Below are 13,541 nucleotides of genomic sequence, written 5' to 3' on the forward strand. Positions count from 1 at the left end.
AACCTACAATCAATTTTAAATGAAACAGATTTCTTTATTTCATCTCTGAATATCACCTGACATAGATATAAAATCAAAAAATGTCTTTCGACCTGTATAGATGGCGTGCCAGTAGGAGATATGAAATCCTTTGTCGGGACAGGTTGATAGGTGAATTATTAATTAATCGGACGCAGCGTTTACAAATAATTAATTTATTAACAACACCAACAAAACGAACAAACAGAAAATAGTGAAACCTCGTGGCGAAGAGAATGAAAATTAGGATTAGCCCGACCGAAATCCCAGAACAGAATGAACCAATGCCTCGGTTTAAAAAATGTTTCGAAAATAATCGCCAGTTAAGATTAACCACTTGGGCCGTTGTCTAATACATAAAAATCTTACCCAAGTAGCTCTGTCATTCTAAAATATCCATGTGGTTTTCGGCAATAACTTCAGTTCGAGAGAATAGAATATTTCAATGATTTGCCATGAAAAAATATAAACATACTGAGTGAAAATAGAATGAAAGGAATTCACATAAAGAAACCCAAGCAGATGGATACTTTGTCCGCCTGCTCGATAATATAGTTAATTTCCTAACATGAATTTATAATACTGAAAATAAAATTCAATAAGGAAATGTAATGTTTCTAAAGTAAATAGTTGTAGGAAAAACCCTACACCTTCATTATCTTCCTCGATCTGTGTCTCGTTTTTTAACAAATGTTGAGACATTATTTTTCTTTCTTAAACAATAACTGCAAATACAGTTCCACTGCCAACTGAATTTTTAGAATCTGAAATTTGTTTTATTTCTATCTTTTATGTATACATTCAAACAGAAATTGAATGTGATATTTTTGACATTGTCCCCGCATTATCTTGCCAATTCAACATTACGTATTTTTCTTCAAATAACGGATTGATTGGACAGCGTATCAAAGGAATCGTGGAAAATGACTATGTGTTTTACGCCAACGTTTCGAACATTATAAAGTTCTTCTTGTGTTATTTTTATGTTGAGCAGTTTGAGCCATGTAGTTTTATTTTACAAATACTTTGATTATTTACCAACCTTTTCGTCATCTGAATTATTATTTGAATCACTAAACAATGGAAGAAAATGTATATGTTTGCATATCAAGGCCATATACTACTGTTTAAAAACCATGCTTTGCCAATCCTTATGTAGTAAAATTTTCTCTATACATTTTATTTGTACAATTATCTTGGTGACAGACTTCACTTTTCATTAGCAAATCCATACATGAAACAGGACATGACAAATAATCTGTACTAAATAAAATTTAAACTTTAGCAAAGTGTGAAAGGGGATTTTTTATTTTCACAACTGAAAAAGGATAGGGTATAACAATAAAACACAAATTATAGTCTATTTTAATTGCAATTTCATTAGTCTTCGAATTTCCTGATAAAGAGGAATTTATTTCATCTGCATATTTCAAGCTGTAAATGGATATAAATCATGATCATGATTTACCCAATGAATGTTACCCAATGAACTAATAAAGATAATATTAAGAACAATATTTTTCCTGCGGCTGCATAATCATTCAAGAACGTACGTATATTAGAAACTCTAAAAATATATGTTGCCTTGGAAACTGAAATTTGGAATGAAATTCACAAAATATTCTACGAACACTTCAGATGATTTCTACCCTGTCTTCTCAAGTTTCGCTTCAAAGTAATAATTGACGTGATATAATTTGTAACTAAATATAAATTGCAATGATAGTGTTTTATATGGAAATTGGATTTCATTATAAAGCTCCTACAAAAATCAATAAAACAGGAGAGCTGTAGTGTTTTTTTTTTTCAATTTTTACCACTATCAATGTAGTTATTTGACACAAATAATATTTTTTCTTGGAGTTGCATTATTCTTTGAGCATTAAATTACTTTGGAAGAAACAATTGAATCCGCAGAATATTACTATTATTCGGACATATTTTCAAATAAATAATAATAATGGGATCCTGTTTATATTTGAAAACCACTCGAAGAGATTTTTCGTTGCTATTTTCAATAATATATTATTAGTTCTGAAGTTTCAGTCATCTCCTGATGATATTAAATTGATCAGCAAATCGTTATATTCGTTCGATGATGAGTATTTATTTTGAAAATTATGTTTGTTATTTAGTGGCTCTTGGATTAATTTCATATATTTTATTTGTTATTCTCTAACGGTATTGGTAACTTCGAGAAAAGAAACAATGGTGGTGGATGGATCTGACTTGAAAATTATCGATATCTATTTGCTGAATTTTCAATGAACATTTCCCCCCTCTTTGCCGAAGCACTTCAAATTGGCAAGTATTGAACTAATTAGAAATGGTAGTTTTTTATACATTACAGAATCGAATTTTAAATATTCATTAAAAGTTGGTGCATATTGAATAATTGATAGCTCCAATCTTCAAACAAGGCAGTGAAAAAAAAATTTGGTAAATATTAAAGTTGATTCAAACTCTTATTTAAAAAAAATTATTGAGAAATAGAAATTACGCCTCAAATACATGCTATTATTTTTCGAAAAATTTTGAAATGATTTGATATATTTCTTCAGTATTCTGGCATAATTTTCTAAAAATTGAAGCACATTTGTGAAATTCACTTGTATTTATATTTTTCTAGGTAACCACGGAATGCATGTTTGTTGGATCAATATTGCAATTCTGAATTGAAGCAAAATATGTTTATTTTAGGAGTGAAGATGGGAGTGAACATAACAAAACTATTGCGAATAGCCACGGAAAAATTATAGCCACTTTGAATTTGATAAATTCAGGAAATGTATTATGAAATTGGCCGATACTTGATGAAAATCCATAACTAACGTATTCAAAAACACTTTATTGTGAGATTTTCACTAAACGATCAGGAGTATATAAGCTGACTTGTGACTCTTACCCAAAACGGTATATTGGCCAAACAGGGAGAAAATTTTACCAAAGAATTAAGGAGGATATAAGTAGTATTGTGAATGGAAAGACCAATTCCACATTTGCAAACCACCTTTTAGCAGAAGGACATAAGTTCAATCATGAATACGTTGTATTACATTTAGAAGAGAAGAGTTTGAAACTCAATCTTCTAGAAGGTTTACAAATCAATACATTCAGAAATTCGGGTAATTTACTGAATGATCAATTAGAATTGAATAACTCCCCGTTACTAAATACGTTTCAAATTGTAGAATAAGGTATATTTAGCATTGGATATGTAGAATCAGTTAGTGAAGACACGCCCGAAGAAGCCATTGTGTGGCGAAACACGTGTTGTATTTTTGTAAAATCGTTTAGTGAAAATCTCACAATTAAGTGTTTTTTGAATAAATTCAAAAAATTAAAAGAATGTACCATACCTACGTAAGTAATTCAATATTTCCAAAATACAAAAAGTTCAATAGGAAGTAACGATTTTGTATTTGAGCATAACATTGTTGAATGCCTTTTTTTATATTTTTCAAGATAGAGGAATTTTATTCTTGAAAGAATTCAATATTTTTTTTAGTATATTTGGTCAGTTTTTTGACTTGAAGGTATCTAATCCAACATGGTTATTAAACATGCACTAACTTTCAAAGGTATTCAAATTTTGATTGTACCTACCTACAACGAATAAAAAACCAATTTATTCAACACTCAATCATAATGGAACATACTGTGAAGAGTGCTTCCAAGAAACTTACTCTATCTATCATTATGAAATTCTGCACATTTCAAGAGAAAAATAAATATATGTAGTGCCTCAATTAATTTCCTGGAAATACATCAGCAAAATAGCCATATCAAAGTAGATTTATTCAGAAATCATTCTCCTCAACTTCACGACACAGCCAATATATGCAATTTTTTAGTAAATAACTTTGAATTCGTGATGATCAAGTCACCTATATTAATGCCTCGTTCCAACATACGCTGGGGAACTTCTATGAAAACACAGGAAGATGTTGTGTGAGGCCGGCGGGGTTTTTTTACTTGTGTCTTTGGAACAAATTCATTGGCAGTTTTTGGTCTTGCTCTAACTTTCCCCTGCTGCTTATTGGGCAAACTTATAACATTGGGCGTGATACTTTGTTTGATTTTCAGTTTTTGAGCGGAATGTTTTTCCGTTCGCCTCCTCGAAATTTCTTTGAGCCACTGAGAGAATACTTCTTCATTTTGCTGAATTTTTCTGTCGCGATACTCTTCTATGAGCTTTCTTCGTGTCTGTTCTTTCAGTTTTGAAATTTCCTTCTCCCTTTCCCGTTTCTGCAGTTGTCTATACGTTAATCCATACTCCGATCTTAGACCATTATAACTGGGTAAGTTTCGATGTACCTTTTGCTTAACCTCATCACAACACTTTCTTTGTAACAGCTGAAGGGGTGGTAGAATCACTTTCTCGTGTATTTCGAGTTTTTTTATAGACATGGACAAATCGAAATCCAGTCTTTCGATGCAGTGATCTCTACAATGTACTTTGTGGATATTTGAATAACGTTGGTTTTGTTGTTTTTGTTTCCCACTCTTCTTTATTGAATTGTACATATTAGAAGTAATATTTATTGTATTGTTTGTCATATTTCGCTCGCCATCTTTCTCTTTTATAAATTCACTGCTCTCTTGAACTTTTTCCACATTGAAATCGATTTCACTATTTACTTCTTCGACAATCTCTTCCACCTCATCTACCTCTTCAATATCGAAAATGTTTAGATCTCCATTTATTGTAGTTTTAAACTCTACTGTGCTTTGACTGTCGCTTGTTATTTCAATATGATCGCTTTCGATACTGTTCACGTCGTCATCAGTCATGTCTGGTTCATATGAAATCAACTCTTCTCTGAATCTGACTCTGGAAGTTTTCTGATTACTTAATGTAGGGTTGGTAGTAAAAAGAACAATGTTAGCTTCTTGTATTTTCTCTGCTATGTTGTATGGAGTGGATGATGGTTGTAGAACTGAAAATAAAAGAAATATTTAGAATATCTAAACCATTGATTTGATAGAATAGATTGCTATATCCATAGAGTGATACAGCGTTTTAAAGTTATCAGGTTTTGTAACGAGGTTCCTCGCAATCATTTTAAATCAATCAAATTGATAAATGGTCGATGTAGTACATGATGTTGCGATAATAAAAAATAAAAAAATAGGAAAGATGAAATCCAGGAAAACTCCTCTCGGTTGACACATGTAGACTATTCGAAAGAGCTATAAACACGATACTTTCAAAACTGGATTCTGGACTCTGCCGAACTCTAAAAACCTGATTCAGTCCCCAGCGAGGCAGGCCCAAAGTATGTGCTCTGCTGTTTCATCATTTTCCAAACAGAGGTGACTAACACTGCCTTCCGACAGTCCTAGTCTCTGCATATGATGATTCGAATGACAGTGACCTGTAAGTAAGGCCTGTTAGACATCGTACTTCATCCCTACTGTAGTCCAACAACTGTTTGGTATCAAGCTTCGAAGGGTGAATAAACGCCTTGGAGTGAGCCAACCCTGGAAGATTCTGCCAGAAGTCCATAAAATCTTCTTACCATACAGGTGTTTCAATCTCTGTTTGGCAAAGCCTTAAACGATGGCAAAAACAGGTTCTGGTCCCTCCTTTGCAAGGGAATCAGCAGTCTGATTACCTTCCAGGCCAGCGGCCAGGCGAGTCGACGTGGGTGCTTTGTTCTCTCACTCGAATTGACTGCTGTGTTGGTCGGTGGTTCAAGCCCCAGTCTGAACGATCGATTTTCACTTGCTATAGTCCAACCCGTGTTAGGAATCACACGTTAAAAGGTAAGACCTTGTTAATCCTTAGCTCGCACAAGTTTCGACTTCTGAGGGTTGTCGTTTGTAGGGGTGCGACAGCTGATTAACGGAAAAACAGATTTTAAACAGTATGGCCAGGAATCCAGACCAGAAACAATGTGTTACGTCTTCCTATCGAGGAGAGTCGTTTTTGACAATTTGACAATTTAGACATTGCTTGGTAGGAGTCAAGAGCTTCCAACGCCGCTTGACTGTCCCAGAATATTTTTATTGACTCGTGTATGACGTTGTATTCTCCCAATCTCTCCGCACACAATTCAATGCCGTAAATTTCCGCTTGAAGTACAGCCGCACAGATTCCTAGGCAGGTTGATATCTCTTAGTACAGGATCCCGCCGCAAAATCACTACGTTCATAGCGTAGTTAATCAAACTCAAATATTTACAAACATTTATGAATAAGAAAATACATTTATGACAGGTTTCCAGTCAAAAAGTGGCTGCCAATATTTTTATTTGAAAAAATCAAGCTACTAAAATACTTCATGGAATAAGAGCCGGGTCAATCCCTCTACGAAACCCTTCATCACTTGGAAGGATAGATTGCAGCTTGAGAAATGGTTCTGAAGCAGATTCTGTGAAAGATGTTCTCCCTAATTAATCAGTAGACAGTTGTCCTGAAAATCTTGCGAAAAAAATTGGATTGGATAATTTAGGAAACATTGGCTACATGAATAGCATTTCACAAGTATTGTTCATGAAGAGCTTTTAACGATGAACGATAACAAGAATGTTTTCTACTTATTCACCAAACTCAAACACCTGTTCATGCAGTTTCGTAAGAATGTATCATCTCCAAATACGCAAAGTTGCACGGATGCGTATTAAACATTTTACCTTAGTAAGGTGACCAGAGGAAAGTTGCAACCTCAGCATATGAATCCTTATAAATACTGAGGAAGGTCAAGATCGACAGAAAGTTTTGAAAAATTCATTCAGTATTCATCGATCACTCTTCAGAAACGGTTCCAGAGCATTTTAAGAATGCAGCACATCTCCTTTTCATCGTCCCTGCTGGGTAGTAGTATAATGTAAGTTTTTTGGTGATTCTTTGTATCTTTCTTAACTATTTTATTAACTACCCTTAGCGTATCTTTTTCGTTTTCATCATAATAAATATTTCATTCAGTTTTAAATGAGTTCTTTCTTTATTTGGATGAAAGAGGGTTGGTTGAAACAGTGATAAATCCTCTCGCGCAAAGCGAGTACTGAGTTACGACAATACAATAAAACTCTTACATTTATTCTTTAAACTCCAATCTGAAATATTATTAACATCCTTTTGCTGATATGTGCAGTCTAGGACTGTTTGGACTGATTTGAAGAGTATAAAACCATCAGCAAAAAGAAAACAATCAATATATTTCATAGCTGACGAGAAATCATTGATGAAAATTATGAACAGAAGTGGACCTAGATTCGATCCTTGTGGTACGCCTGACCTAGATGGAAATTTATCTGAAATTTTTCAGTTATATTTGACAATGAAAAACCGATTTTGAAAATAATTCTCCGTTAATTCCATTTTTTTATTTCATATTAACTCAATTATTATGAAATTGGTTTTCAGATTTCTTATACTTTATTTGGTTTCTCCGATATAGCCATTGTAAGTACATACATACATATAGATGGAGCTGAAGAAGTTTTACTTCAGTCGTGTGGTTCGAAGCACACTCGCTTTTTTTAATTAAAAATATTTGCGGCCACATTTCAATTGGCAACCTGTCGTAAATGTATTGTCCTATTCACAAATGTATGTAAAAATCTGAGTTTGGTTAACTACGCTATGGACGGAGTGATTCTGCAGCGGGATCCTAGATTATCTGTCCTGGGTCTGCGACTGAAAATACCTGCAATTATAAAAATCGTGCTAAAAATAAAGAAGTATTCGAGATCAAAATTTGCCAACAGCCAGGAAATAATTAATTTTTTAGGAGGCATTTACCAGAACCTGCTGAGTAGGTATATTGCGAGATTCAATTTCGAGATATTTATTTTCTTAAACGTACCTATGTATCTTTCTTCGATATAGTGTTCAAATTCATTTCAATTTCTAACAATTACCTGGTACAACGCTCAGAGTTTTGCAGGAGTGGTAAAAAATGGTAACGGTGAAATATCAGGTAATATAACTGGTTACCCCACCAGACCACGTTCAGGACGATGCTCAAAACATCGAAATAATGGGATTTTCTCAATCCTTACCTGCATCTGTCATCTTCATTTTCTTCAGGTTGGAAATTTTTTCCCTTACCCTTTCAACTGTCTTTCGTCAGGAGGACGAGTGGTTCATAACTGAAGGTGTTTTTTGGTGACGACATAAAGATCAATGACCTCTAAGCCGCCCTGGCCTTGTATACCCCTTCCTGACTGGAGTATTTGATGAACAAACTGTTCATTTTAACAGACGTCGTGGGGCCTTCACTCAACCGAGCGACGGGGCCTTCTGTATCGGGAGGGGTGGTCTATAGTATAATCTACAGATTCCCTAACTAATGGGTTATCATGAGTTTCCGCTGACTCGAAAACTCTCTGAATCCTCGACTGAATGGAATCCTTACCTGAATGTATTGACGATACTTCAGTAATCATAGCCAAAATCATTTTTTCAGGTAATGTATCCCGTCCGTTCTTGATACGGCTAAATATTACTGAAAAAATTTGTACAGCGCATAAATCGGGATGAATTTGACCGATGGCTTTGAGAACCGCTCTGGTTTGTGATTTATTCGCATACACCTGCGACTTAAGAAAACCCCACAAGAAAAGTTCTAACGGAGTCAAATCGCACGATCTCGGTGGCCAGTTCACATCACCTCCACTTGAGATGGCCATGCTCTCAAATCGCTCGTGCAGAATATCCAATGTGGCATGTGTGTTATATACGCCGTTGAAACCACATGTCGTTGGAGTCCAAATCATCCAATTCATTCATTTATTTATTTACGGCAATGCCTATTTTCTACAAGATAATTAAGAAGTTCACACATATGTATTTAACAGTAATCTAAGCTAGGTTTAAGGAAAAAATATATAAAATAAAATAATAAAGAATCGTGAAAATAATGAATTTACAATATTTTCACAGTGTTTTTAAATGCCTCCAAAGAAGAATTGAAAAATTCTAAATCTACATTGTACAAAATTCTACCTACAGATTCATTCAGGCCAAAAGAAGTTGGTAATCATCGACCTATAGTGCTCACCGTTGACAGTGATGGCCTGGCCAACGTCGATTTTAAAGAAATATGGACCGCTGACGCCGCCAGCCCAAGATCCACACCAAACAGTGTCTTTTTCGTGATGCATTGGACACTCTTGGATCTCATGTGGATTGGTATCATCTCAAATTCGACAATTTTCTTTGTTTACGTCGGACGGTAGGCTGGTGAGTTGTGCTACACTCGCTCAAGCGCCGTTGTATGAACCGGTGGTTCGAACCGCAAGGCCGGACGATCGATTTTCACATCCTATCGTCCATCCCATGTTAGGAATCACACATTAAAAGGTAAGCCCTCGTTAGTCCTTAGCTCGCACAAGTTTCGCCTTTTGAAGTTTGTAGGGGGACAGCTGGTTAGCGACAAAACAGATTTTCTTAAAACCTATTCATCCAGAAATGGGCCACATCGCTGAAGATGATTTTTCAATGAAAATTAGGGTCAGTTGCCAACTGCTCCAGAGCCCATTCAGCAAATTCACTCTCAGCGACGATGTTTTAGGCAGATCTTGCGTTTCGTCCACGTACGGGTGTTGGTCGATCGTTTACTGAACCAGTGGACTCAAAATTATCCACCACATTGCGAATAGTCCTTTCGGTAGGACGATTATGGCGACCGTGAAACGGCGAAGCGAACGGTACGTTGCCCGAACAGAACTTTGATAAAACAATTTTATTATTTGAAGACCCTATATAAGAAGAATGTACTTATGGTTATTATTTGGTTTGAGGGCATCTTTACTATTTGGACTTCATTATGTTGCAAAAAGTGAATTCTAAAATGGGAACATTTTTCAACCAAGAATTAAGAACTAGAAACCATGTGCTTTTCGTAATGAATATTTAATACGAACGGACAAGAATGATGTTTAATCAAATAACTCAGGTGAATCGAAAAATAACACATCGATTTTATAATAATGAGCCTTTTTCCTGAGAAACATAAACTATTCACATGTAAAAGAGTGTTATTTACGTAATATTAATTTATAATTCAAAAATATAAATCTTATATAAAAAATTATTTTGTGCTAGTATAATGCCAACAAAGCATTGTTGTTTTGCGAATTGTACGTCGGATAATCGATATCCGGAAGAAAAAGTTTTTTTATATCATTTATAAAACCTAAAAATATTGAGGTTAGATGTAAGAAATGGATACATGCTTCGAGGAGAGTGGATTTAACAGTGCCAAAAATAAATAAACATCCATATGTATGCTCTAAACATGAAATGAATAGTAAATTTTTCATAATTAATTTTTTATCATTGATTAGAATGAGATATAACCTCAATCGTTTATCAAATCATATTCATTTATTATATTTAATTAAATTTATTTCATTACCATCTATATTTGATTCATATTTCACTCGGAAATAAATCTGAAATTCATAATTATTTTTAATTTCATATATTACAATTTGAATCTACTGCTACTCTTTTACTAGAGTCTGAATACTAACCTGACTATTAATTAACTTTTTTTCCAGTAACTTTTAAATCACGGCATGCAAGCCAGCGTCTTAATGTTACATTGTTATCCTTTACAGTTGCAAATTTTAGTTTTGCTCCAGGAACATCTTTTTCTGTTAAAAACATTATTTTTTAATTGTACTTTACCATATGTTTATATGAGGATAGGCAGTGTTTGTCCCTATCGAACTACTAGCACTGCTAGTGAGTGATTTTTCGTACTTCAGAAAAAAGGTTTATTGAGAAATGACATTTAATTTTTTTTTCAAAACTTTCAGTTAGATTAACATACTGGGTGATCATTTTCTATACGATAATATGATTCAAATTTTCAATAAATATTTTCTTCGTCATTGATGAGATTGGTAAAAACTCAGTTTAGTGTCTAAAAAAAGAAAAGTGTGTCATCTTGAACTGTTTTTTCGAATGAGTACGAGGTTCCTGGTAGGTGTTTTATGAATTCCAATGGTTTTCAAAATATTGTCACACTTGTTTTCATATAAAATGCAGTTAACCGAATTCACAACCTTATAAACAAAAATCTGAACATAAAATCAATAATGTTGGCTAAAACTACTTTCGTGTCTCGATTGTACTTACAGTAGCAACCAACGTCGTCCTCCTCAGACTCTGTACGACTATTAATACTTTCTCTATCAGAGTCCATTTCATTTGGTGAAACATTAAAACAATATTCAAATAATAAAACAGCACACTTGAGACTAGAGTGGAGACGTGAACCATAAAAATTGATGAGGTTGTTTATTTTCTTTGTAACCAAGGTGATCCATTCAAGGAAAATGTTACATAATTGATGTCGCATTTTAGAACTCTGATTAATTTTCGAGTGAAAATTTGTGGACTGTATAGCAAATATTTTTGAATGTACAACTTAATACAGGTATCTTAGAACAACTCACCTTACTACCTCAAAGAGGAGTTTTGCTAGATTTGCCCGAAAAGCCACAATCATATTTTGATTGTAGTTTTTAGGTACTTTTCTTGTAAAATTTTACTCGATTCTCTGTGAGATATCTTGCATATGTGACTATCAGATATAATTCAGTGTTCATCATAGATATCTTCAGCAATTAAAGAAAACTGTTTTCCTCCTGAAGACGCAAACTTGGTTGGTGAAACGTGCATTTCTGATGATTGGGAAAAGTGCATGTTTTGGATTTATTCTACACAAGAGGTTCCAGTTTACCTTTTATCTATAGACGTAGTTTCTTGCCAAACCGCATTTTCATCCGTAGACATTGTCTCATAAATTCGTGAACTTTTTCTAGTCATTTCCTGATTTCATTGAAAAACTCGGTATTACTGAAGTGAGCTTTGACTTTGTCTTGGCTCGGCTCCACTTTTAAATCCCCGCTTAGTTCGAAATCGAGCCGAGCTTCGAGTCGAATTGAGCTGTGCCCGGCTATTATTATTCATCATTTTCTATACAAAAAATACTCATTTGTTAACGCTCAGTCATAACAAAAAGCTCTTATTCAACGCCAAGGTAAGAAATGTGTTTTTTTTTTAAGATATCCTTCGCCCTGAGGAAAAAACATGTCGTCCTTTGTAACATTATGAAAGTCAATCATGCATACGCGCACATTGAAAATGTTGAAATTTGAAAAAATGAAGATGACATTAAAAATAAATTCCATTTTTAGATATTGCTTCTACCATTCTGAAAGTCATTTTTTTCTCCACCAGATAAACAAACAGTTTACAACCTTTGGTACTGATATGTAGGTAATGTCAGGGATTGGCAAAAATCGACCCTTGAAAGGCAGAAAAAAAGGAGCTGGACGCTCTGAACCACTAATATTTGTGGACACCTACACGTGGATTTTGTATAAATCTACCTGTAAGAGGTGAAAAGGGATCAGAACCCGAAATAGCTCAAAATGGCCCAAAAGCTAGGCACGGCTAGATAGCCTCCGGTATCTGGCTCGGCTCGGGAATACATTCCTAGTGGCAAACCAAAAAGTAGGTCTGAAGGTAGTTTCATTTTCCTTCTAGTTCTTAACATCAATGGAGGAATGCTAGCATGTCCCCAAGTTCGTTTTCTGAGACAATCATAAACACATACTTCCTAATTGTTTTATTGTGCCGATCTACTGCATATGATGTCGTATGTGTCTTGATTTGGAATAGAGACAATCTCAGAGCATTTGGAGAAATAATATTTTACCAGTGAAGAGGGTGTTACAATCTTTTAAATGATTCCTTGTTGCAGGCTGACATTTTGCTATTTTTAGACTCTAGCTGCTCTCTGGAATGTTATGCAGTACTTACAGAGCCCTCGCAAGGATAGCACTAATGCAGAGGTTCCTTTATTTTCTAACCAGCCGTTTGCGTTAACTGATGCCTCAAATTGTAGGCGGTAAATCCCAACCGTTCGTTGCAAGTTGAAGTCTAAAACACGATTATTTGACTACTTAATTGCATATGCTTTTTATTTTTCAAGTGCAATTTCATAAAAGGGATAATTTTTATAATGATTATATTTTAAAATTTCTATTTCTGATGAACTTTTATGGATATACAGGTTCCATCACAGAATAGTAAAGTTCCTAGACGGGGTGTGATGATATTTAAATTATTTATTATCACGAGTTTATGTATCTTTCTCGTTCTGAGATTACGTTCTCCTGTCATACATAATTTTCCAAAAACTATAGACACAGAGATGTAGGTAGGTGTAGAAAATAAAATCTGTATATACCTAATATGTGTACAAAGACTTCCAGGTATTTCAGGGCACTTCCAAAGGATTTACACATTCTCTTGTTGATCTTTGACTTGATTGTTATTTCAAAGGTTCACGTAGAGGTAGTCAATGTTGAAACTAAACTTTCTATGAAATTTGAAATGAAAGATCTAACAGTTGGCGATAAAATTATATATTTAGTTATAGAAATGAAAAAAGCTTGAAAATCATCTATTTGTTTAAGAGAACATTAATTGAGAAATGCATAAAAAAGTTTAATATGGTCGAATATAAAGGTTCATCAATTCCTTATACAGCC

The 13,541-nt window shown here is 34.2% G+C and overlaps 1 protein-coding gene across 2 annotated transcripts; it reads right to left on the reverse strand.

Moving 5' to 3' along the window:
* Nucleotides 1-1,371: 1,371 nt before the first annotated feature.
* On the reverse strand, nucleotides 1,372-11,242 carry LOC111505204 (uncharacterized). 2 transcript variants are annotated; one of them, XM_023159977.2, is made up of 2 exons: nucleotides 11,116-11,242; nucleotides 1,372-4,958 (listed from the first exon to the last, which is right to left on the reverse strand). In XM_023159977.2, exons 1-2 carry the CDS (start codon nucleotides 11,180-11,182, stop codon nucleotides 3,841-3,843), a joined length of 1,185 nt encoding a protein of 394 aa, XP_023015745.2. In that variant the 5' UTR covers nucleotides 11,183-11,242; the 3' UTR covers nucleotides 1,372-3,840. The 2 variants fall into 2 exon arrangements, with proteins under 2 accessions (XP_023015745.2, XP_023015746.2); XM_023159978.2 differs by lacking the exon at nucleotides 11,116-11,242 and adding an exon at nucleotides 10,506-10,708.
* Nucleotides 11,243-13,541: the final 2,299 nt, after the last annotated feature.

This window comes from Leptinotarsa decemlineata, unplaced genomic scaffold, assembly GCF_025532065.1.
Source record: "Leptinotarsa decemlineata unplaced genomic scaffold, Ldec_3_MD MMD2_tig00000199_RagTag_RagTag, whole genome shotgun sequence".
NCBI lineage: Eukaryota > Metazoa > Arthropoda > Insecta > Coleoptera > Chrysomelidae > Leptinotarsa > Leptinotarsa decemlineata.

What these genes read in the sequence shown, in the direction of transcription:
- LOC111505204 (XM_023159977.2), bottom strand. Translation starts at nt 11,182, where the DNA reads ATGGACTCTGATAGAGAAAGTATTAATAGTCGTACAGAGTCTGAGGAG. An exon ending in GGACGACGTTGGTTGCTACT is followed by an intron (nt 4,959 to 11,115) that starts GTAAGTACAATC and finishes TTTTATTTTCAG; the next exon opens with TTCTACAACCATCATCCACT.